The 22,520-nt window shown below is 37.9% G+C and overlaps 1 protein-coding gene across 8 annotated transcripts in view; it reads left to right on the forward strand.

Moving 5' to 3' along the window:
• Positions 1-22,520, forward strand: part of COP1 (COP1 E3 ubiquitin ligase) — a 278,313-nt gene that overhangs the window by 16,081 nt on the left and 239,712 nt on the right. For all 8 annotated transcript variants that reach the window (XM_070043911.1, XM_060296028.2, XM_030875399.3 and 5 more), the window contains one exon: positions 22,374-22,433. In XM_070043911.1, coding sequence (XP_069900012.1) covers positions 22,374-22,433 — 60 coding nt within the window. The remainder of the gene's footprint in view (positions 1-22,373; positions 22,434-22,520) is intronic.

Genomic DNA, 22,520 nt, shown 5'->3' on the forward strand with positions numbered 1-22,520 from the left:
CATTGAACTGAAATTCTTTTCTTGGACAACCAGCTATCACCAGGCTCGTTAGGCTTTTCACCTCTACTTATAAGTCTTCTCACTATTTTGCCGTATAAATGAGTTTGTTCTAGTTACTGCTCGTAAGTAGCTCATCTGGTTTCGGGTAGTTTAGCTTACGGTCTCTTTGCTAAGTTGTTACTAGTTAAGTCATTATGCAAAAGGTACAAGGGGTAAGCTTTGCTTTTTTTTTACTTTTAGTGTTTCTTTCATCTTTCCTTTATGGTACTTTCTCTATAGCGCCATTGGTGGTTGAATTTCTATCTCCTATACTTTAGATGTATAATGAATGTTTTATTTGATTGGTTTATGGTAGGAGCGGTGGGGGGGTGTGGGCTAGATTTAGTTCAAGATATACACAGGTTGTGGAATCTTCTAGGTATAAACTAGATGCTTTGTTTAAGCTACATCTTGTTTTATCCAAGCACACTTTCAGTATGCTTACCTTGTTACAACTTGTCTCCTCTCGTATAGTTGCTTAGCATGGGTTAGTAAGCTGGGGCTTTGCTGTGGTACTTGAGGAGGGTGACAGGCGGTGTGTGCGAGCTTCATGGCCTTATTCAATTAAGCACTCTGCTCTTAATTTACTACTAAATCCTCCTTTGGTTTTTAGATTTCATAAAAACTTTCGTGTGAGTATGAGGGGTGTTCTTAGTATAGAAAATGTAGCCCATTTCTTCCCATTCCATAGGTTACACCTTGACCTAACGTTTTTATGTAGCGTAGTTATACTTTCGTTTCCTTTTAGGGTTTGCTGAAGATGGCGGTATATAGACTGAAGTAGCAAGGGTTGGTGAGGTTGATCGGGGTTTATCGGTTACAGAACAGGCTCCTCTAGAGGGATATGAAGCACCGCCAAGTCCTTTGAGTTTTAGGCCGTTGCTAGTAGTACTCTGGCGAATAGTCTTGTTCTGTGACTATTTAGGTTTACGACTAAGCATAGTGGGGTATCTAATCCCAGTTGGGGTCTTAGCTGTCGTGTAGTCAGATTGTATTAAAGTCACTTTCGTGGTTTAGCTTAGTTTTAATTATGGCTTTTTACAGCTTAATTAAGATTTGACTTTATTCTGTGTGATTCCTTAACGCTCTTTACGCCGGGTCTCTATTAATTTGGGTCAGTTGTATGACTGCGGTGGCTGGCACGAAGTTTACCAACCCTAGTTATCCTGACGTAGTCAAACTTTCGTTCATGGCTTAATTTTTATCACTGCTGTGTCCCGTGAGGGTGTGGCTAAGCAAGGTGTTGTGAGCTGCTAGTGTAGCGTGCTTGATACCCGCTCCTTTTGATCTTTGTGATTTGGAGGGCATTCTCACTGGGATGTGGATGCTTGCATGTGTAAGTCTGTTAAGAATTAATAGAAAGGCTGGGACCAAACCTTTATGTTGATGGGGCTGGCGAGCCCATCTAGGCATTTTCAGTGTCTTGCTTTATGAAAAATTTAAGCTACATTAACCTATGGGATGTGAAAGATGTTCATATAATTTCATTATGGGGCTTGTGTCAGATTTAGTATTGATTTATGAATAAAATGGTTTGTAGATCTAGAGAGGAACCTGTCTAGGGGTGTGGTGAATATCTAAGCAGATGGTTAGTTTTGTATGGGATAAGGGGGGTTTGATCCACTACGAGATACAGTTTTTTGAGCCCGGGGGGAATAGTGGAGTACTATGTCCTGTAACCATTAATTTAATTGCACATGTTGGTTGTGCTAGTCAAATAACAAATACATACAAGTCCAGCTACAATTTGCTTGACTGTGACGAGACCTTTTAAGGTCATAGCTGAGTCTGTGCAAATCCCCCCCCCAAATATAAAAAATACCAAATGTATGAAATCTCAGTTATGTGTGAGCATGGGCTGATTAGTCATTAACCCATCGAGATGTCTTATTTAAGGGGAACAAGTGGGCGATTTTAAGTTAAAATGGTCCTGAAGTAAGAACCAGATGTCTTATAAAGATCACCGTTAGCTACCCCCACGGAGTATGGGCCCCGTGCGAGAAGAGGGATCCCTGCCGAGCGGGTTGCTGGTTTCACGCGGCATGCTGATTAAGCTCGTGATCTAATGGAGGGGCCATAATGTTAGTTGACTTAAACTGATTTAGGGACATGTCCTATGTACGACCAATAATTTATACGTAATATGTAAAATTAATGCAATTCAATACGAGCTTCAACTGCTCGTGGGGAAAATAATTGAATGCACAGTTATACATAGCATGTACATATATACATTTACAGGAAGACGCTATTATTGACATGTGGGAGTACATGTGTGTATGATTTATATGACAAAAGTATTATAAAATAAATTATTTTCAATACTGACATAGCACTGTAGCCTTGTGGTTATTCTACAATAAACCTTTTTCAGGGAATAGTTTATGTAGAATTTCAGCTTTGGGTGCTGGCGGTGAGGTGTTAATGCTTCTTCCTTGAGTCTTAGGGAGGTGTGGTTTTCTCCTTTTCCGGTTTACAAAGCCGGGGTATTTTGCTACACTACAAAGACTCTTCATTTTAGGAGTTTATTCTCAATAAGACTAGTTACTAGGATTAGGAGAAAATATAAAATGGATGCTAATTGGCCTACAATTATTGGGTGTTCTACGGGTTGGCCTCCAATTCATGTTAGGGTCAGGAGATCTGCGACTAGTACTCAGAATAAAAGTTGGCTGAAGGGTCGGAATATTATGCTTCGTTGTTTGGTTGTGTGGAGTATGGGGATGAATATTAGGATAAGGATTGAGAGTAGTAGGGCTAAAACTCCTCCTAGTTTGTTGGGAATTGATTGTAGGATTGCGTATGCAAATAGGAAGTACCATTCTGGTCTAATGTGTGGTGGGGTGTTGAGTGGCTTTGCTGGGGTGTAGTCGGGGTCTCCTAGTAGGTCAGGTGCGAATAAGGTTAATGTAAGTAGGGTTAAGATTAGTAGTAAGGCACCCAGGATGTCTTTGATTGTGTAGTAGGGGTGAAATGGGATTTTGTCTGTGTTGGATGGAATTCCTGTGGGGTTGTTAGATCCTGTTTCGTGGAGGAATAGTAGGTGGACGGCTGCTAGTGCTAGGATGATAAAAGGGAGAATGAAGTGGAAGGCAAAGAAGCGTGTTAGTGTTGCTTTGTCTAGGGAAAAGCCACCTCAGATTCACTCGACTAGAGTGGTACCAATGTGGGGGATTGCTGATAGAAGGTTGGTAATGACGGTTGTGCCTCAAAATGATATTTGTCCTCAGGGTAGGACATAGCCTATGAATGCAGTAGCTATAACTGTGAATAGTAGGATTACTCCAATGTTTCATGTTTCTTGGAAGGCGTGGGAGCCATAGTATAGGCCACGTCCTACGTGGGCGTAAAGGCAAATGAAGAATATGGAAGCTCTGTTTGCATGTAGATATCGAATAATTCAGCCGTAATTAACATCTCGGCAAATATGTGTGACAGATGAGAAGGCAGTTGTCGTGTTTGGTGTGTAGTGTGTTGCTAGGAATAGGCCTGTTAGGATTTGTATGATTAGGAAGAGGCCAAGTAGGGAGCCAAAGTTCCATCATGAAGAGATGTTTGATGGGGTGGGAAGGTCGATAAATGTGTTATTGAGAAATTTTATTAGTGGGTGTGCTTTTCGAATGTTGGTCATTAGTGTTCTTGTAGTTGAATGACAGCGATGATTTTTCATGTCATTGGTCATGTTGAAGTCCATGTGAGAATAATGATGACATACATTGTTTTCATTATAAGCATTATTTTTGTAATTAGTTTTGTGGGGGTTTCTTCAAAGCCTTCGCCTATTTATGGGGGTTTAGGGTTGATTGTGGGTGGTGGTGTTGGGTGTGGGATTGTTTTAAACTTTGGTGGTTCATTTTTAGGTTTAATAGTATTTTTGGTTTATCTGGAGGGAATATTGGTTCTGTTTGGTTACACGACAGCTATGGCTACTGAGCAGTACCCTGAGGTTTGGGTTTCTAACAAAGTTGTGTTAGGGGCATTTCTTTTAGGATTAGTGGTAGAGTTTTTGGTAATATTATACGTTTTAGAGAGTGAGAAAGTGGAGATTGTGTTTGAGTTTCATGGGTTGGGGGATTGGGTTATTTATGATACAGGAGATTCTGGGTTTTTTAGTGAGGAAGCTATGGGAATTGCTGCTTTATACAGTTATGGTACTTGGTTGGTGATTGTTACAGGTTGGTCATTATTTATTGGTTTTGTGGTTATTATGGAGATTACTCGGGGTAATTAAATAAGAGTATACTAAGAGTAATAGTGATAGGAAAGATAAAAAGTAGAGTTTGATAAGGCCTTGTTGGTTTGAGGTTAGCATGGAAGCCTTTAGTTGAATAAAGGCTGTGGTTTTGGGTAGGATGATTTCTAGTCAGGTTAGGTCTAGTAGGGAGGTTGCTAGTTTTTGGCCTATTGGTAGGTTCAGGTGAGGGGGTAGGCGATGTATGATTGTGGGGAAATATCCTCATAGAGTGGAGAATTTAGTGGAGTTTGAGGAGTGTATATATTTTAAGTTTTGTGTGTTGAGGTTGATTTCGAATGTGAGGATAAAGCCTAAAGTCGTTATTACGAGGGCGGTTAGTTTTAGGTGTAAGGGTGTGGTTATTAAGGGAGTGGTTATTGGAGGAATGTTGTTGGATAGAGTGAAGCCAGCAAAGATGCTTCTGATGTTTGATAGGGTTAATTAATAGGGGATTGTTTTCAGTAATGTTCATGGAGGCAGGGAAGCGAGGTTGTCCTAGTAGTGTGAAGAAAATGATGCAAGTGCTATAGATAGCTGTGAGGGAGGTAGCGGTTAGAGTTAATAATAGGGCTCAGGCGTTGGTATAAGATGAAGTGGCGGCTTCAATGATGGTGTCTTTAGAGTAGAATCCGGTGAAGAATGGTATTCCTGTTAGTGGGAGACAGCCAATGATAAGAGCGGTTGTGGTGAAGGGAAGGGCTTTGTATAGTTCTCCTGTTTTTCGAATGTCTTGTTCGTTATTCAGGTTATGGATGACAGAGCCAGAACATAAGAAGAATATAGCTCTGAAGAAGGCGTGTGTGCAAATATGTAAGAATGCTAAGGTTGGTTGAGACCAATTGTTACTATTATTAAGCCTAGTTGGCTGGAGGTGGAAAAAGCAATAATTTTTTTGATATCATTTTGGGTGAGAGCGCAAATGGCTATGAATACGGTGGTGAGGGCGCCTAGAGAAAGAGTTATTGTTTGAATGAGTTAGTTATTTTCTATTAGGGGGTAGGAACAGATAAGTAGGAAAATTCCTGCTACAACTATTGTGCTTGAGTGGAGTGGGGCTGAAACTGGGGTGGGGCCTTCTATTGCTGAAGGGATCAGGGGTGAAGTACGAATTGGGCTGATTTTCCAGCTGCGGCTAGTACAGTTATTGAAGAGACTGTCTTTTCTCCATTGTATACTCTTGCCTCCGTTGTTGTGGATTAAATGATCATGAGTGCATGAGTTGATTTCTGAGCTTTCTATCCTATTCCATTGATCTATATGTCTGTTTTAGTGCCAGTACCATACTGTTTTGATTACAGTAGCTTTGTAGCATAGTCTGAAGCCAGGGAGCATGATTCCTCCAACTCTGTTCTTTTTTCTAAGGATTGTTTTGGCTATTTGGGGTCTTTTGTGTTTCCATACAAATTTAAATTTTTTTTGTGAAAAATGCCGTTGGTAATTTGATAGGGGTTGCATTGAATCTGTAGATTGCCTTGAGTAGTATGGTTATTTTAACAATAGTCTCAATCTTGGAGAAGTGACCCTCCGTAGGAGACATCTTACTCATCCCAGCAGTGCACTCCCCTCCCATCACCCAAGGGCCAGGTGCCAGACGGTCCCAGGGTAGAATCTGGCCTGCCTTTGCAGACTAGGTCTGCAGGCTGTGGGACTGTCATTTTCTTGCTTCTGGTGTCTGCCTTCTGGTGAGTGAGGCTGGTCTAGAGGCTTGTGACACTTCCTGGTGGGAGGGGCCAATGCCTGCCTCCTGGTGGGTAGAACTGGGGCCCTCTGGTGGGCAAGGCTGTGTCTAGGGGCATGTCTGGAGGGAGCTGTGTGCTTAGGAAATCTTTAGGTAGCTTGTCTGCTGATGGGTGGGGCTGTGTGCCCACCCAGTTTGTTGTTTGGCCTGAGGCATCCCAGCCTTGGAGCCTATAGGTGTTAGGTGGGACCAGGTCTTGGTGCCAAAATGTCAGCCTCCGGGAGACAGCTCTCTTGCCCTTGGTCCCAGTGGGTGTGAGGTTTTGTTTGTGCCCTTTAATAGTGAAGTCTCTATTTCCCCCAATCCTGTGGAGCTCCTGTAATCAAGCCTCACTGGCCTTCAAAGCCAAATGCTCTGGGGGCTCTTCTTCCTGGCGCTGGACCCCTGAGCTCCAGGACCCGACTTGGAACTTTCCCTCCTGTGGGAGAACCTCTGTAATACAATTATTCTCCAGTTTGTGGGTCACCCACCCAGGAGGTATGGGATTTGATTATATCACGAATCTGCCTCTCCTACTGGTCTTTTTGGGGTTCCTTCTTTATGTCTTTAATTGTAGAAATTTTTTCTGGTACGTTTCAGTCTTTTTCAAAGATGGTTGTTCTGCATATTGTGATTTTGGTGTGTTCGTGAGAGGAGGTGAGCCCAAGGTCTTTCTATTCTACCATCCTGGCCACTCTCCCCAACCCAGTTTTTTTAAATGGGCAAAAGAGTTGAAATAGATACTTCCTTTATGGAGTATTGCAGCAACCAATTCCCCTCTTTGCAGATGATCCATCACCTCTAGAAGTTGGATAATGACTGTTACTGGTTTAATATGAAAGGGTATAACTCAGGAACAGCCACATGGAAGAGATGCATAGGACAAGGTATTGGGAAAGGGTGCAGAGCATCCACGCTATCTCCAAGTGTGCCACTCTCCCCGAATCTACAGGTGTTAACCAATCTGGAAGCTCTCTGAACTCTCTTGGCTAGTATAGTTTCTGATGAGAGGTCTGCTGTATTCTTATCTTTGTTCCTCTATATGTGATGTGTCTCTATATGTGATGTGTCTTTTTTCTGCCTTCAAGATTTTCTCTTCATTTTTGCCTTTATCAGTTTAAATGCATTGTATGTGTCAGGGTGTTTTTTTGTTTTTTAAAATTCTGCTCGGACAGCAAAGGAAACCATAAACAAGACCAAAAGACAACCCTCAGAATGGGAGAAAATATTTGCAAATGAAGCAACTGACAAAGGATTAATCTCCAAAATTTACAAGCAGCTCATGTAGCTCAATAACCAAAAAACAAACAACCCAATCCAAAAATGGGCAGAAGACCTAAATAGACACTTCTCCAAAGAAGATATACAGACTGCCAACAAACACATGAAAGAATGCTCAGCATCATTAATCATTAGAGAAATGCAAATCAAAACTACAATGAGATATCATCTCACACTGGTCAGAATGGCCATCATCAAAAAATCTACAAACAATAAATGCTGGAGAGGGTGTGGAGAAAAGGGAACCCTCCTACACTGTTGGTGGGAATGTAAATTGGTACAGCCACTATGGAGAACAGTATGGAGGGTCCTTAAAAAACTACAAATAGAACTACCATACGACCCAGCAATCCCACTACTGGACATATACCCTGAGCAAACCATAATTCAAAAAGAGTCATGTACCAAAATGTTCATTGCAGCTCTGTTTACAATAGCCAGGACATGGAAGCAGCCTGAGTGTCCATCGACAGATGAATGGATAAAGAAGATGTGGTACATAGATACAATGGAATATTACTCAGCCATAAAAAGAAACAAAATTGAGTTATTTGTAGTGAGGTGGATCGACCTAGAGTCTGTTACACAGAGTGAAGTAAGTCAGAAAGAGAAAAACAAATACCGTATGCTAACACATATATATGGAATCTAAGAAAAAAAAAAAAGTCATGAAGAACCTAGGGGTAAGATGGGAATAAAGACACAGACCTACTAGAGAATGGACTTGAGGATATTGGGAAGGGGAAGGGGAAGCTGTGACAAAGTGAGAGAGTGGCATGGACATATATACACTACCAAATGTAAAAAAGATAGCTAGTGGGAAGCAGCCGCATAGCACAGGGAGATCAGCTTGGTGGTTTGTGACCACCTAGAGGGGTGGGATAGGGAGGGTGGGAGGGAGGGAGATGCAAGAGGGAAGAGATATGGGAACATATGTATATGTATAACTGATTCACTTTGTTATAAAGCAGAAATTAACACACCATTGTAAAGCAATTATACTCCACTAAAGATGTTAAAAAGAAAAACAGTTCTGCTTGGGGTTTTCTGAACTTCTTGGATATGTGGTAAAATGTCTTTTTTTGTTGTTGTTACTTAAAAAAATGTCAGCCACTGTCTCTTCATGTATTTTGATTCATTTTATATTGACCCACAGCCCATAGATGCTCTGTTTTCTTTTTTCCCCTTTGTGTTTTAATTTGGATACATCTTCTGATTCACTGCTTCTTTTCTTAACTTGTATTTCATGTATTAATGAACCCATGGAAATGATCCTTTGTCTCTGATGTTGTGATCTTGTGGAGTTTTACCTTGGGCATGTGTGACTAGTATTCAACAATGAACTTGATGAGAACACTATGTAGACTTTTTAGGATTTTCTTCTTGTAGCTCGTCCGTCTCTGGGGTTCTGCCCTGTAAATTCTTTCCCTTTTATCCTTCCTGAACTCAGCAAGATTGTGGTGCTCTGCTTGTGTGCTCCCTCCTTGGGCCTGTGAAACTTTCTGTGAAGGCAAAAAGCTGAATCTATGATAGTGTTCACTTCATTTGTTCCCCTTCCCTCAGAGATCTCAGTACTGTGTTGCTTAGTGTCCAGTGTCTAAAAGCAGTTGCTTCATTTATCTTATCCCTCTCCCCCATTTTCTAAGTGTGTATGGTAAGAGGGTAAGTTCGCGTCAATTAAATTTTGACCTCCAGTGCTAATCATGAGCTAATCATGTTCACATTGTTCATTCACCACCCAAGGCTCCTCTTTTGCTTTGTTTTACTTTGTCATATTTCTTTGATTCTAATTTTTGCTTCATTTACTTTGACATATTTGAAAATTAGGTTATATGTTATAGATGATGGAATTAAGAAAAATTCTTCTTGGCTAGGTGGCAGTTGGAGGTAGCTGTCATTTCATACAGATGTGTCAACAGAGAAAATGCCTGCCTCAAAATATGAATATATATTTCAGCAGATTGGAAGAAAATCTCTCAGACAATTGTGAATTACTGTTTTATTCCCTGTGAACTAAATGTTTGAATGTGGGAGAGAGAGGTGGAGGAGATTTTGGAATTTGGTGAATTAGAAGTGTTTAGCAACATTCCTAAAGCTGGAGTCAAATGTAGGTGAGCTGGCTGAACGTAAACTTGGCTTACAATCCCAAGAACAGTAGCTTTTAGTTAGTTCTATTATGGATTCTCTCAGTAAAGGATACTTTACCAAAGTAATAGACAATATTATGTGGAAAAATCTGCATATCAGTGACTTAGTCAAAAAGTGATTCAGAAAAGCTAGACCCTGAAGAATGAGAATTAGTTGGAAAACCTAATTATTATTATTTAAATTTCATTTTTTTTAATTTATTTATTTGGTTGGTTGGTTGCGTTGGATCTTCATTGCTGTGCGTGGGCTTTCTCTAGTTGCATCGAGTGGGGGCTACTCTTCGTTGTGGGGCGCGGGCTTCTCATTGCGGTGGCTTCTCTTGTTGCAGAGCATGGGCTCTAGGTGCGTGGGCTTCAGTGATTGTGGCACATGGGCTCAGTAGTTATGGCTCACGGGCTCTAGAGCGCAGGCTCAGTAGTTGTGGCCCACGGGCTTAGTTGCTCTGAAGCATGTGGAATCTTCCTAGACAAGGGATTGAACCCGTGTCCCCTGCATTGGCAGGCAGGGTCTTAACCACTGCGACACCAGGGAAGTCCCTGAAAACCTAATTATATATAAGTATATGTGTGTGTGTGTTTTTTCCACAAGAGTGGTGTATGATAAAACTTGTTTAAGTCTAAAAGAACTTTTTAGAAAAGGGTAAAATTCCTAACTGATAAGAAAGTATTATCATAGTTTAATTAGCAGAATTGTTTCTTTTTTAGTTGCATGTGATGGTACAGCTTATTATTGATGTCATTTTTAGATTCTGTTGAATAAGGTATTGTATTTCTCCCCTTACTTCATTTCTTATTCTCCTGACCTCTTCTCTTGGTTTTCTATTCTATTGTAATTTATATATGTTTTTGAATGTGTGTATACCTGTGAAATATATTTTTTTGTATTTTAATTTTATGTAAATTGTATTGTGTCACAGATCTTATTTTAATTTCTATTTTCACTTGACAAAATATCCAGCAATGGTGCTCCATGTACCTTTGGTTCATTCCTTTTGACTGTTGCATGATGTTTTGTAGTATTTAGGTACATTTTATTTCTCCATCCTAGTAATTTTGAGCATTAAGGCTGCCTCTAATTCCCTACTGTAACAAGAAGTATCCAGTTTGTTGCAAGTATCGTCATAGGTATTCCCTGTTGACAGATGTGGATGTTTCTCTCTTAGCTGTACACACACATGCACAGACACACATATATATACATAAATGGAAACACAGCTATACGTATATATTTACATATATGTACACACATGCTACACATATACTCCAGGATGTGTATATATTTATATCTGTACCTATTTACAAATAATCTCAAGGTGGGATTGCTGGGTCATAAGTATATGAATATGCAATGTAAGTTGCTAGTTAGAGTAACTCTTCATGAAGATTCTTGTTTCTCCATATCCTCCCTAACATACTTGATATTCTAATTTTCTAATAACTTAATGGGGATAAATGTTATTTTTATTATTTTAATTCGCATTTTTTGATTACTAGTGAGTTGGAACATCTTTCTACGTACTTGAAAGGCAGTGTGTTTTCCCCTGCTGTGAATTAGGAATTGACATTCTTTCCCATTTTTTCTATTGGATTTTCTGTCTTATATGTTGATTTACAAGAATCACTTGTGTTATGGTGCTACAAGAGACATGAATGGTCACAGCAGGGGCTTTAATCCATTTGTGATTTCTTCCCCCTTTTTGATGCTACTACTTTGTCAGATGTCCATAAAAAGTTTTGAGGGGTGTCCATAAACATTTTGGGGGGTCTGTATAAAGTTTTGGGGGTTGTATAAAATTTCAGGTGTCTGTGTAATGTTTGACCTGGCTGCCAATTCATATACTTGCTATGCTTGTACTTATGCTTAGGTCTTCTGGCTCATCGTCCTTCAATGCTATTGATAGGCAGAGTAGAAGGGGTTCTAAATTGTTTGTTTACAGTTTTTCCCAGAACCTACTCCGGGTATGTTCTTGCTATTCAAAATTGGGAAGAGCTGGGAGTTGGGAATTCCCTGGCAGTCCAGTGGTTAGGACTCACGCTTCCAACTGCAGGGGTCACGGGTTCAGTCCCTGGTTGGGGAACTAAGATCCCACCTGCCGCACAGCATGGCCAAGAAAAATAACAAAAACAAAAAACAAAATTGGGAAGAGTTAGTTGTGTTTTGTTAGGATCTCTTCTGTATTTCTATATTTCCTGCATATTTCAACCCTTTCTTGGGAAGGGGAGTGATCAGTTAGTCCTTTTCTTCCTTTATTCTATTGTAGGTATTTCTTCAAAAAATTTTTTTTGTTTTTGAAGTACAGTGTCTATTGAATGTGTACCATAAAGTCAAAAAATTGTAACTCAAATCACTGTAAGTCAGAGACCATCTGTTCAAGCTTTTTGCCCAGTTTTTAAATTGGGTTGTTTATTTTTCTGTTGTTGAGTTGTATGAGTTCTTCATATATTCTGGGCATAAGTCCCCTCTTGGATATGTGATACGCAAATTTTCTCTCCAGTTATGTGGGTTGTCTTTCGAGTTTTTTGACAATGTCCTTTGATGCACAAAAGTTTTAAATTTTGAATAAGTCCAATTTATCTATTTTTTCTTCTGTTGCTCATGCTTTTGGGGTCATATCTAAGAAACCATTGCCAAGCCCAATGTCATGAAGATTTATTGTGCCTTTTTCTAATAGGAAAATTCCTTCAGGTTTTTAGCTTGGGTGGATTCTACTCTTCCCACATTTGTATCATTGCTACAGATTTTTCCTTTTTTTTTTTCTTTTTGTGTATTCTGCCATTTATTTAATATTGTATACCAGGAATTGTACTAAGTACTTAATAGATATTTTGTTAATCAGTACAGTGATTCTATGATGTAAATATCATCCCAGTTATACCAAAGAGGAAACAGGGTTAGAGAGATTAAACTACTTGTCCAAAGTCAGAAAGCTGTAGGTAGCATAGCTAGGATTAATTTCAGTTGAATTCCATTTTTATTGGCAGTCTTGACCTTTAATGTGGTTGAAAAGCTAGCTTTTGGTGAAAAGAATGGAGACTTTCTTCTCTTTAATTCACATGGTATTCAGAAGCCATTCCTTAAAAACTACTTATTGAAACTGATCTGATAGTAATTTTTAGGTACTGCATGCAATTTTTACTATTCGTGGAACATATTATATGACAAGTTATATCATGTCCTGCTCTTTGTTTTTTTTTAAATAAACTAATGGGTGATAGAGCTCTATGTGAAATAAACCTATTGTCAATTCTTTTTGTTTTCAGGCCAAAATTTTTGATTCATTTTTCCCTCATACCCAACATCTAATCCATAGGAAACCAAACCTGTACCTTCAAATTATATTTAGATTCTGACTAACCCTATTGCTATGCTACCCGCTTAGTTTAATCCAGCACCCAAATTATTATAATAGCTTCTGTTTCTACAATTGCTTTCCTTAAGTCTTTTTTCAACATATAGGGTAGAGTGATCAAGTTCATCAGTGTCAAATCATATCACTCCTGTGTTCCAAATCCTTCAGTGAATTCCTGTTTTATTCACTGTAAAAGCCAAAGTCCTTAACTTGATTTAAGGAAGTTCTTTGATATGACCCCTTGTTACCTCTCTGGCTTCCTATTCTACTATTTTCCCACTTGCTTATTCTACTCTAAACTGACCATCTTGCTAGTCTTTGAACATGGACCTCAGGATATTTGCACTTACTCTTACTGCTAGGTTGTGGTTGCCCCAGATTTTTGTGTGGATCATTTTCCTGCTATTTAGAAATATTTACTCAAATGTAAACTTCTCATTGAAGCTTCTCTGACTACACTATGTAACCCAACCCAACACTTCCTATCCCCCTTCCCTACTTAATTTTTTCCTTATCATTTATCACTATCTAGCCTTACTGAATAAGGTCATTTTTATTTATCTCATTTATTAAATGTGTTTTCCACTAGATTGTAGAACCATGAGGGACTTTTGTTTGTTTTATTCACCTCTCTGTCCTTGGTATCTAGAACAGTGTCTGGTATATAGTCAGTACCTAATATATAATTTGTTGAGTATATGACTGTTTTAAGATTTTTGGAATTTTCTGAGGGTATTGATAAGTATTCACAGTTGATTCATTCTGGTTGCTGAGGCCAGTCCTAAAAATACTTATTGTTGGCACTGTTGGAAGTCTAGACTGAGAGATCAGTCTGTTAAGATATTTTGCATCTTGCTTCTAAGCTTCATTTAATGCAGTATAAAACAGATGTGATGGTATTGTTACTCAGACTTACAAACATACTTACTTTGGGAACAGAAAGATCTCTTCCTCCAAATCTTAAAAATACTTTATTAGTGGTTTAAAAGGTTGGTGTATTAATATCTAGACCTTCTGTAATAGAAGAATTGGAATGTTTACTCTTGTTCACTTAACAGCTGAGTTTTAGAAATTAACCATTATTGGGACAACAGAGTTTCATCCAGAGGAACAGTTTTTTAAAATCAAAATAATACATGGAGTTATTACGACAATGTGGTGTTGGCAAGAGTAGACAGTTCAATATGAACGAACAGAGAGTCCAGAAATAGACCCACGTAAATGTAGTCAACTGATCTTTGACAAAGTAGCAGAGGCAAAACAGTGTAGGAAAGATAGTCTTTCTAGCAGATGGTGCTGGAACAACTGTTCATCCACATGCAAAAAAAAAAAAAAAAATCTAAAAACAGACCTTATCCCTATTCACCAAATTACTTCAAGATGTATCACAGACCTAAATGTAAAATGCAAAGCCATTAAATTCCTAGACAATGACAGGGGAAATCTAGATAACCTTGAGTTTGGTGATGACTTTTTAGACACAACACCAAAGGCATGATCTATGAAAGAAAGGATCAAAAAACAAAACTTCTTTAAAACTAAAAATTTCTCCTCAGGGTGAGAGACACTGTCAAGAGAATGAAAAGATAAGCCACAGATTTGGAGAAAGTATTTCTAGAAGACATATCTCATATAGGATTTTTATCTAAAATATACAAAGAACTCTTAAAACTCAACAGTAAGAAAGCAACCTGATTTATTTATTAAAAATTTTTTTAAAAAATGTTTATTTATTTTCTTATTAGTCACCCATTTTATACACATCAGTGTATACCTGTCAATCCCAATCTCCGAGTTCATCACACCACCACCACCACCCCCTGCCACTTTCCCCCCTTTGGTGTCCATACGTTTGTTCTCTACTTCTGTGTCTCAATTTCTGCTCTGCAAACTGGTTTGTCTGTACCGTTTTCTAGGTACCACATATATGTGTTAATATACAATATTTGTTTTACTCTTTCTGACTTACTTCACTCTGTATGACACTCTCTAGATCCATCCACGTCTCTACAAATGACCCAATTTCGTTTCTTTTTATGGCTTAGTAATATTCCATTGTATATATGTACCACATCTTCTTTATCCATTAATCTGTCGATGGGCATTTAGGTTGCTTCCATGACCTGGCTATTGTAAATAGTGCTGCAGTGAACATTGGGGTGCATGTGTCTTTTTGAATTATGGTTTTCTCTGGGTATATGCCCAGTAGTGGGATTGCTGGGTCATATGGTAATGCTATTTCTAGTTCCTTAAGGAACCTCCATACTGTTCTCCATAGTGGCTGTATCAATTTACATTCTCACCAACAGTGCAAGAGGATTCCTTTTCTCCACACCCTCTCCAGCATTTGTTGTTTGTAGATTTTCTGATGATGCCCGTTCTAACTGGTGTGAGGTGATACCTCATTGTAGTTTTGATTTGCATTTCTCTAATAATTAGTGATGTTGAGCAGCTTTTCATGTGTTTGTTGGCAGTCTGTATATCTTCTTTGGAGAAATGTCTATTTAGGTCTTCTGCCCATTTTTGGATTGGGTTGTTTGTTTTTTTAATATTGAGCTGCATGAGCTGTTTATATATTTTGGAGATTAATCCTTTGTCCGTTGATTCATTTGCAAATATTTTCTCCCATTCTGAGGGTTATCTTTTCATCTTGTTTATGATTTTCTTTGCTGTGCAAAAGCTTTTAAGTTTCCTTAGGTCCCATTTGTTTATTTTTGTTTATATTTCCATTACTCTAGGAGGTGGATGAAAAAATGTCCTGCTGTGATTTATGTCAAAGAGTGTTCTTCCTATGTTTTCCTCTAAGAGTTTGATAGTGCCCAGTCTTACATTTAGCTCTCTAATCTATTTGGAGTTTATTTTTGTGTATGGTGTTAGGGAGTGTTCTAATTTCTTTCTTTTCCATGTAGCTGTCCAGTTTTCCCAGCACCACTTATTGAAGAGGCTGTTTTTTCTCCATTGTATATTCTGCTTCCTTTGTCAAAAATAAGGTGACCATATGTGCATGGGTTTATCTCTGGGCTTTCTATCCTGTTCCATAGATCTATATTTCTGTTTTTGTGCCAGTACCATATTGTCTTGATTACTGTAGCTTTGTAATATAGGCTGAAGTCAGGGAGTCTGATTCCTCCAGTTCCGTTTTTTTCCCTCAATACTGCTTTGGCTATTTGGGGTCTTTTATGTCTCCATACAAATTTTAAGATTTTTTGTTCTAGTTCTGTAAAAAATGCTATTAGTAATTTGATAGGGATTGCATTGAATCTGTAGATTGCTTTGGGTAGTATAGTCATTTTCACACTATTGATTCTTCCAATCCAAGAACATGGTATGTCTCTCTATCTGTTGGTATCATCGTTAATTTCTTTCATCAGTGTCTTATAGTTTTCTGCATACAGGTCTTTTGTCTCCCTAGGTAGGTTTATTCCTAGGTATTTTATTCTTTTTGTTGCAGTGGTAAATGGAAGTGTTTCCTTAATTTCTCATTCAGATTTTTCATCATTAGTGTATAGGAATGCAAGAGATTTCTGTGCATTAATTTTGTATCCTGCAACTTTACCAAATTCATTGATTAGCTCTAGTAGTTTTCTGGTGGCATCTTTAGGATTCTCTGTGTGTAGTATCATGTCATCTGCAGACAGTGACAGTTTTACTTCTTTTTTTCCAATGTGTATTCCTTTTATTTCTTTTTCTTCTCTGAGTGCCGTGGCTAGGACTTCCAAGACTGTTGAATAATAGTGGTGAGAGTGGACATCCTTGTCTTGTTTCTGATCTTAGAGGAAATGCTTTCAGTTTTTCACCATTGAGAATGATGTTTGCTGTGGGTTTGTTGTATATGGCCTTTATTATGTTGAAGTAGGTTCCCTCTGTGCCCACTTTCTGGAGAGTTTTTATCATAAATTGTTGTTGAATTTCGTTGAAAGCTTTTTCTGCATCTATTGAGATGATTATATGGGTTTTTTCTTCAGTTTGTTAATATGGTGTATCACATTAATTGATTTGTGTATATTGAAGAAGGCTTGCATCTCTGGGATAAATCCCACTTGATCATGGTGTATGATCCTTTTAATGTGTTGTTGGATTCTGTTTGCTAGTATTTTGTTGAGGATTTTTGCATCTATATTCATCAGTGATATTGGTCTGTAATTTTCTTTTTTTATAGTACCTTTGTCTGATTTTGGTATCAGGGTGAAAGTGGCCTCATAGAATGAGTTTGGGAGTGTTCCTTCCTCTGCAATTTTTTGGAAGAGTTTGAAAAGGATCGGTGTTAGCTCTTCTCTAAATGTTTGATAGAATTCACCTGTGAAGCCATCTGGTCCTGGACTTTTGTTTGTTGGAAGTTTTTAAATCATAGTTTCAATTTCATTACTTGTGATTGGTCTGTTCATATTTTCTATTTCTTCCTGGTTCAGTCTTGGAAGGTTATACCATTCTAAGAATTTGTCCATTTCTTCCAGGTGGTCCGTTTTATTGGCATAGATTTGCTTGTAGTAGTCTCTTAGGATGCTTTGTATTTCTGCGATGTCTGTTGTAACTTCTCCTTTTTCATTTACAATTTTATTGATTTGAGTCCGCTCCCTCTTTTTCTTGATGAGTCTGGCTAATGGTTTAGGAGTTTTGTTAATCTTCTCAAGGAATCAGGTTTTAGTTTTATTGATGTTTGCTATTGTTTTCTTTTTTTCTCTTTCATTTATTTCTGCTCTGATATTTATGATTTCTTTCCTTCTGCTAACTTTGGGTTTTGTTTGTTCTTCTTTGTCTAGTTCCTTTAGCTGTAACATTATGTTGTTTATTTGAGATGTTTCTTGTTTCTTGAGATAGGTTTGTATAGGTATAAACTTCCCTCTTAGAACTGCTTTTGCTGCATCCCATAGGCTTTGGATCATCGTGTTTTCATTGTCATTTGTCTCTAGGTATTTTTTGATTTCCTCTTTGATTGGTTTAGTGATCTCTTGGTTATTTAGTAATGTATTCTTTAGCCTCCATGTGTTTGTGTTTTTTATGGGTTTTTTTCCTGTAATTGATGTCTTATCTCATTTCGTTGTGGTCAGAAAAGATGCTTGATATGATTTCAGTTTTCTTAAATTTATTGAGGCTAGATTTGTGACCCAAGATGTGAATTTTCCTGGGGAATGTTCCATGCGCACTTGAGAAGAAAGTGTAATCTGCGGTTTTTGGATGGAATGTCCTATAAATATCAATTAAATCTGTTAGGTCTATTGTGTCATTTAAAGCTTGTGTTTCCTTATTAATTTTCTGTTTAGATGATCTGTTCATTGGTGTAACTGAGGTGTTAAAGTCCCCCACTATTATTGTTACTGTCGATTTCCTCTTTTAGAGCTGGTAGCAGTTGCCTTATGTGGTGAGGTACTCCTATGTTGGGTGCATATATATTTATAATTGTTATATCTTCTTCTTGGATTGATCCCTTGATCATTATGTAGTGTCCTTCCGTTTCTCTTGTAACATTCTTTATTCTAAAGTCTATTTTATCTGATATGAGTATTGCTACTCTAACTTTCTTTTGATTTCCATTTGCATGGAATATCTTTTTCCGTCCTCTCACTTTCAGTCTGTATGTGTCCCTAGGTCTGAAGTGGGGCTGTTGTAGACAGCATATAATGGGTCTTATTTTTGTACCGTTTCAGCAAGCCTGTGTCTTTTGGTTGGAGCATTTAATCCATTCACATTTAAGGTAATTATCGATATGTATGTTCCTATTACCATTTCCTCAATTTTGGGGGCTTTGTTTTTGTAGGTCCTTGTCTTCTCTTGTGTTTCCCACTTAGAGAAGTTCCTTTAACATTTGTTGTCGAGCTGGTTTGGTGGTGCTGAATTCTCTTTGCTTTTGCTTGTCTGTAAAGCTTCTGATTTCTCCATTGAATCTGAATGAGATCCTTGCTGGGTAGGGTAATCTTGGTTGTAGAGTCTTCCCTTTCATCACTTGAAGTATATCATGCCACTCCCTTCGAGTTTGTAGAGTTTCTGCTGAGAAATCAACTGTTAACCTTATGGGAGTTCCCTTGTATGTTATTTGTCATTTTTCCTTTGGTACTTTCAGTAATTATTCTTTGTCGTTAATTTTTGCCAATTTGATTACTATGTGTCTTGGTGTGTTTCTTCTTGGATTTATCCTGTATGGGACTCTCTGCGCTTCCTGGACTTGGGTGGCTATTTCCTTTCCCATGTTAGGGAAGTTTTCGACTCTAATCTCTTCAAATATTTTCTCAGGTCATTTCTCTCTTTTCCCTCTGGGACCGCTATAATGCAAATGTTGTTGCGTTTAATGTTGTCCCAGAGGTCTCTTAGGCTGTCTTCATTTCTTTTCATTCTTTTTTCTTTATTCTGTACTCCAGCAGTGAATTCCACCATTCTGTCTTCCAGGTCACTTCTTCGTTCTTCTGCCTCAGTTATTCTGCTATTGATTCCTTTTAGTGTATTTTTCGTTTCAGTTATTGTATTGTTCATCTCTGTTTGTTTGTTCTTTAATTCTTCTAGATCTTTGTTAAATGTTTCTTGCATCTCCTCGATCTCTGCCTCTATTCTTTTTTTTTTTTTTCTGCCTCTATTCTTTTAATGAGGTCCTGGATCATCTTCACTATCATTATTCTAAATTCTTTTTCTGGAAGATTGCCTATCTCCATTTTATTTAGGTGTTTTCCTGGGGTTTTATCTTGTTCCTTCATCTCGTACATAGCCCTCTGCCTTTTCATCTTGTCTATGTTTCTGTGGTTTTTGTTCCACAGGTTGCAGGATTGTAGTTGTTTTTGCTTCTGCTAGCAACCTGATTTAAAAATGGACCAAAGGCCTTGACTGTCACCTCAAAGATATACAGATGGTAAATAAGCATGTGAAGAGATGCTCCATATCATCATAGCCATCAGGGAAATGCAAATGAAAATAACAATGAGACATCGCTAAAACACCTTTCAGAATGGCTAAATCTTGAGCACTGACACCACCAAATACTGAGGAGGATGTGGAGCAACAGAAATCTCATATTTTGTTAGTGGGGATAAAAATGGTGCAGGTACTTCGAAGACAGTTTGGTTGATTTCTTACAAAACTAACCTACTCTTAGCATATGATTCAACAATTTTACTCCTTGGTATTTACCCAAAGGAGTTGAAAACTTAGGACTACACGGAAGCCTGCACAAAGATGCTTGTAGCAGCTTTATTCATAATTGCCAGATCTTGGAAGCAACCAAGATGTCCTTCAGTAGGTGCATGGATAAATAAACTACCGTATACCCAATCACTGGAATATTATTCAGCACTGAAAAGAAATTAGCTATCAAGCCAGGAAAAGATATGGAAGAACCTTAAATGCATATTACTAAGTGGAAGAAGCAAATCTGAAAAGGCTATGTACTGTATAGTCCCAACTATATGACTTTCTGGAAAAAAACAAAACTATGGAGACAATAAAAAAATCAGTGGATGTGGGTAAGGGGAGAGAAACGAATAGGCAGAGTATAGAGGATTTTTAGGGCAGTGTAAATAATATGTATGATATTATAATGGTGGGTATATGTCATTATACTTTTGCCTAAACCCATAGAATGTACATGAAGAATGAACCCTAAGGTAAAATTTGGAGTTTGGGTGATTATGATGTGTCAATGTAGGTTCATGCTTGTTTAAAAAAAATGCCCTGTTCTTGTGAGTGATGATAATAGGGGAGGCTGTGCACATGTGGGGGCAGGGGAGATCTCTATACCATCCTTTCAGTTTTGTTGCAAATGTAAAGCTCCTCTAAAAAAATAAAGTCTTTAAAGTGGGGGATAAATATTGCCTCTACTCTGGGTTTTGGGTGTTAAGATACCTGCTTGAGCACCCACTGTACCAGTGTGAAATAAAATTTGTCTATCTCAGATCTGTTCTTCAGCATCGTTTAGTTGCAAACTGAGATCCCAGAGCAGCCTCCACAGCTCATCCACATGTCCTCAGGAGGGAGCCCCACCCCTGCTTCCTTAACTTCATCAGGCAGGAGCAAGATGGACTCTGTTCCAAAAGAAAAATTACCAAATCCCCACATTTAGGAGATTTCCCTTTATTCTGAGTCTGGGAGAGTAAAGACTGACAAAACCAGTGCAGTCTAAGCCAGCACACTATACATGATGAAACTCTGAGCTTGTGCAACATTGAGATTTTATAACTTATTTATAACCTCACATTCTAAGATAGTATTTATGCCCAGGAAACTTTTCTTGAAGGGAGTGGGTAAATTTTCATTTACAGTTTAATTGTCCCGTGACATCAATAAGCATTGGATTTGTATACCAGTAACAGGAAACTCAATAATTACTGGCTTAAGCAAGTTAGGATTTACTTTTTCATGTAATGTGTAGTCCAGAGATTGACAATCCATGGATGATGCAACTGCTGAAGGATGTTATCAAGGAACCCATATCCTGTCTTCTTAGCTTATGTTTGTTGTCTTCATGATCTCAAGATGGCTGTTGTATCTCTGGAGACTTCATCAGAGTTTTTGGAGGAAGGAAGGGGGAAGGATAAAGGGAAATTGCTTCTTAGAAGGCTTTGAAAGAATGAACAAGTGGTAAAGAGCTATATAAATGGTAAATATGGAAATGGTAAATGTCTGGATAACTGCAAGTTATTTTTCATGTTGCCTTTTACAAATTTGTTTCTTTATAAATCATGCAATGTTTAATACAAAATTTAAAACATTTCCTTTTAGGATTTTAAAATGTATTTATGTAACATAAGTAACATTTTTTATTAAACAAGTTTCACATATATATATCAAATAAAACAAAAAGGAAGGGAAAATGGATCTACTGTTAAAAAAAAAAAAAAAAAAGAAGGCTTTGCATTCTTCTGGTAGACGGTACCCTCTCAGAGATTGATAACCCCCTTTCCTTGGCCAGAACATGTGGCATAGTTGATATGACTTAATATTTATCTCATGGTATCTGGAAGTAGAATAGAAGAGTGGTTGAGAACATGGATCTGAGTTTGAAAATTGGCTGTGTTACTTCCTAGCTGTGTGACTTTTAGCATTCTGTGTCTCAATTTCCTTACCTATAAAGTGGGTCTAGTAATAGGTAGGTACCTATGCTGTTGAAAGGATTAAGTGAGTTAATATATGTCATTGTTTTAATGGACATGCATAGTTTGTGTTAAGTATTAGTTATCATTAGCATCTTCACTACCTAGAAGAGTTATTGAGATTGGAACTAAATTTTTCACTCAGGAAATTCGTTTTCTTTGAGATAGGAAATAGAGCATTTAGATGGTTTTGTACCAGGGATGATTGAAAAAGATGGTAGAAATTAAGCACTCGTGATTGCATTATACTATCAAAATTTATGGTCAGGGTAAAGTATTGGAGTCAGTTAAATTATTCATTTAATTCATCTTAGAACTTGATGGTGCTTAGGGCCATCTTGAACAAATTGTCATTTTACCAGCAGTCCCCTAACGTTCATTCAGCTCAATAGAAATTTCATCTCATCAGTAGAAAGTTTGAAGACTTAGCTATGTATTGAAATATGATTTTGTTGGTATTGTTACTGACTTTTTCCAATTTGTAATCACTCTACTTAAAAAAATGTATTAATTATTTTTCTATTCTGTTTTTAGCCCTATCTGCTTTGATATGATTGAGGAAGCATACATGACGAAGTGTGGCCACAGCTTTTGGTAAGATGATTTAATTTAGTGACATTGTCTTTTGGCAATTTTTAACTTGTGTGTAAATGTAGCCAGTGAGAAGTTATGCTTTTAAAG

The sequence above is a fragment of the Globicephala melas genome, chromosome 1 (assembly GCF_963455315.2).
Source record: "Globicephala melas chromosome 1, mGloMel1.2, whole genome shotgun sequence".
Taxonomy (NCBI): Eukaryota; Metazoa; Chordata; class Mammalia; order Artiodactyla; family Delphinidae; genus Globicephala; species Globicephala melas.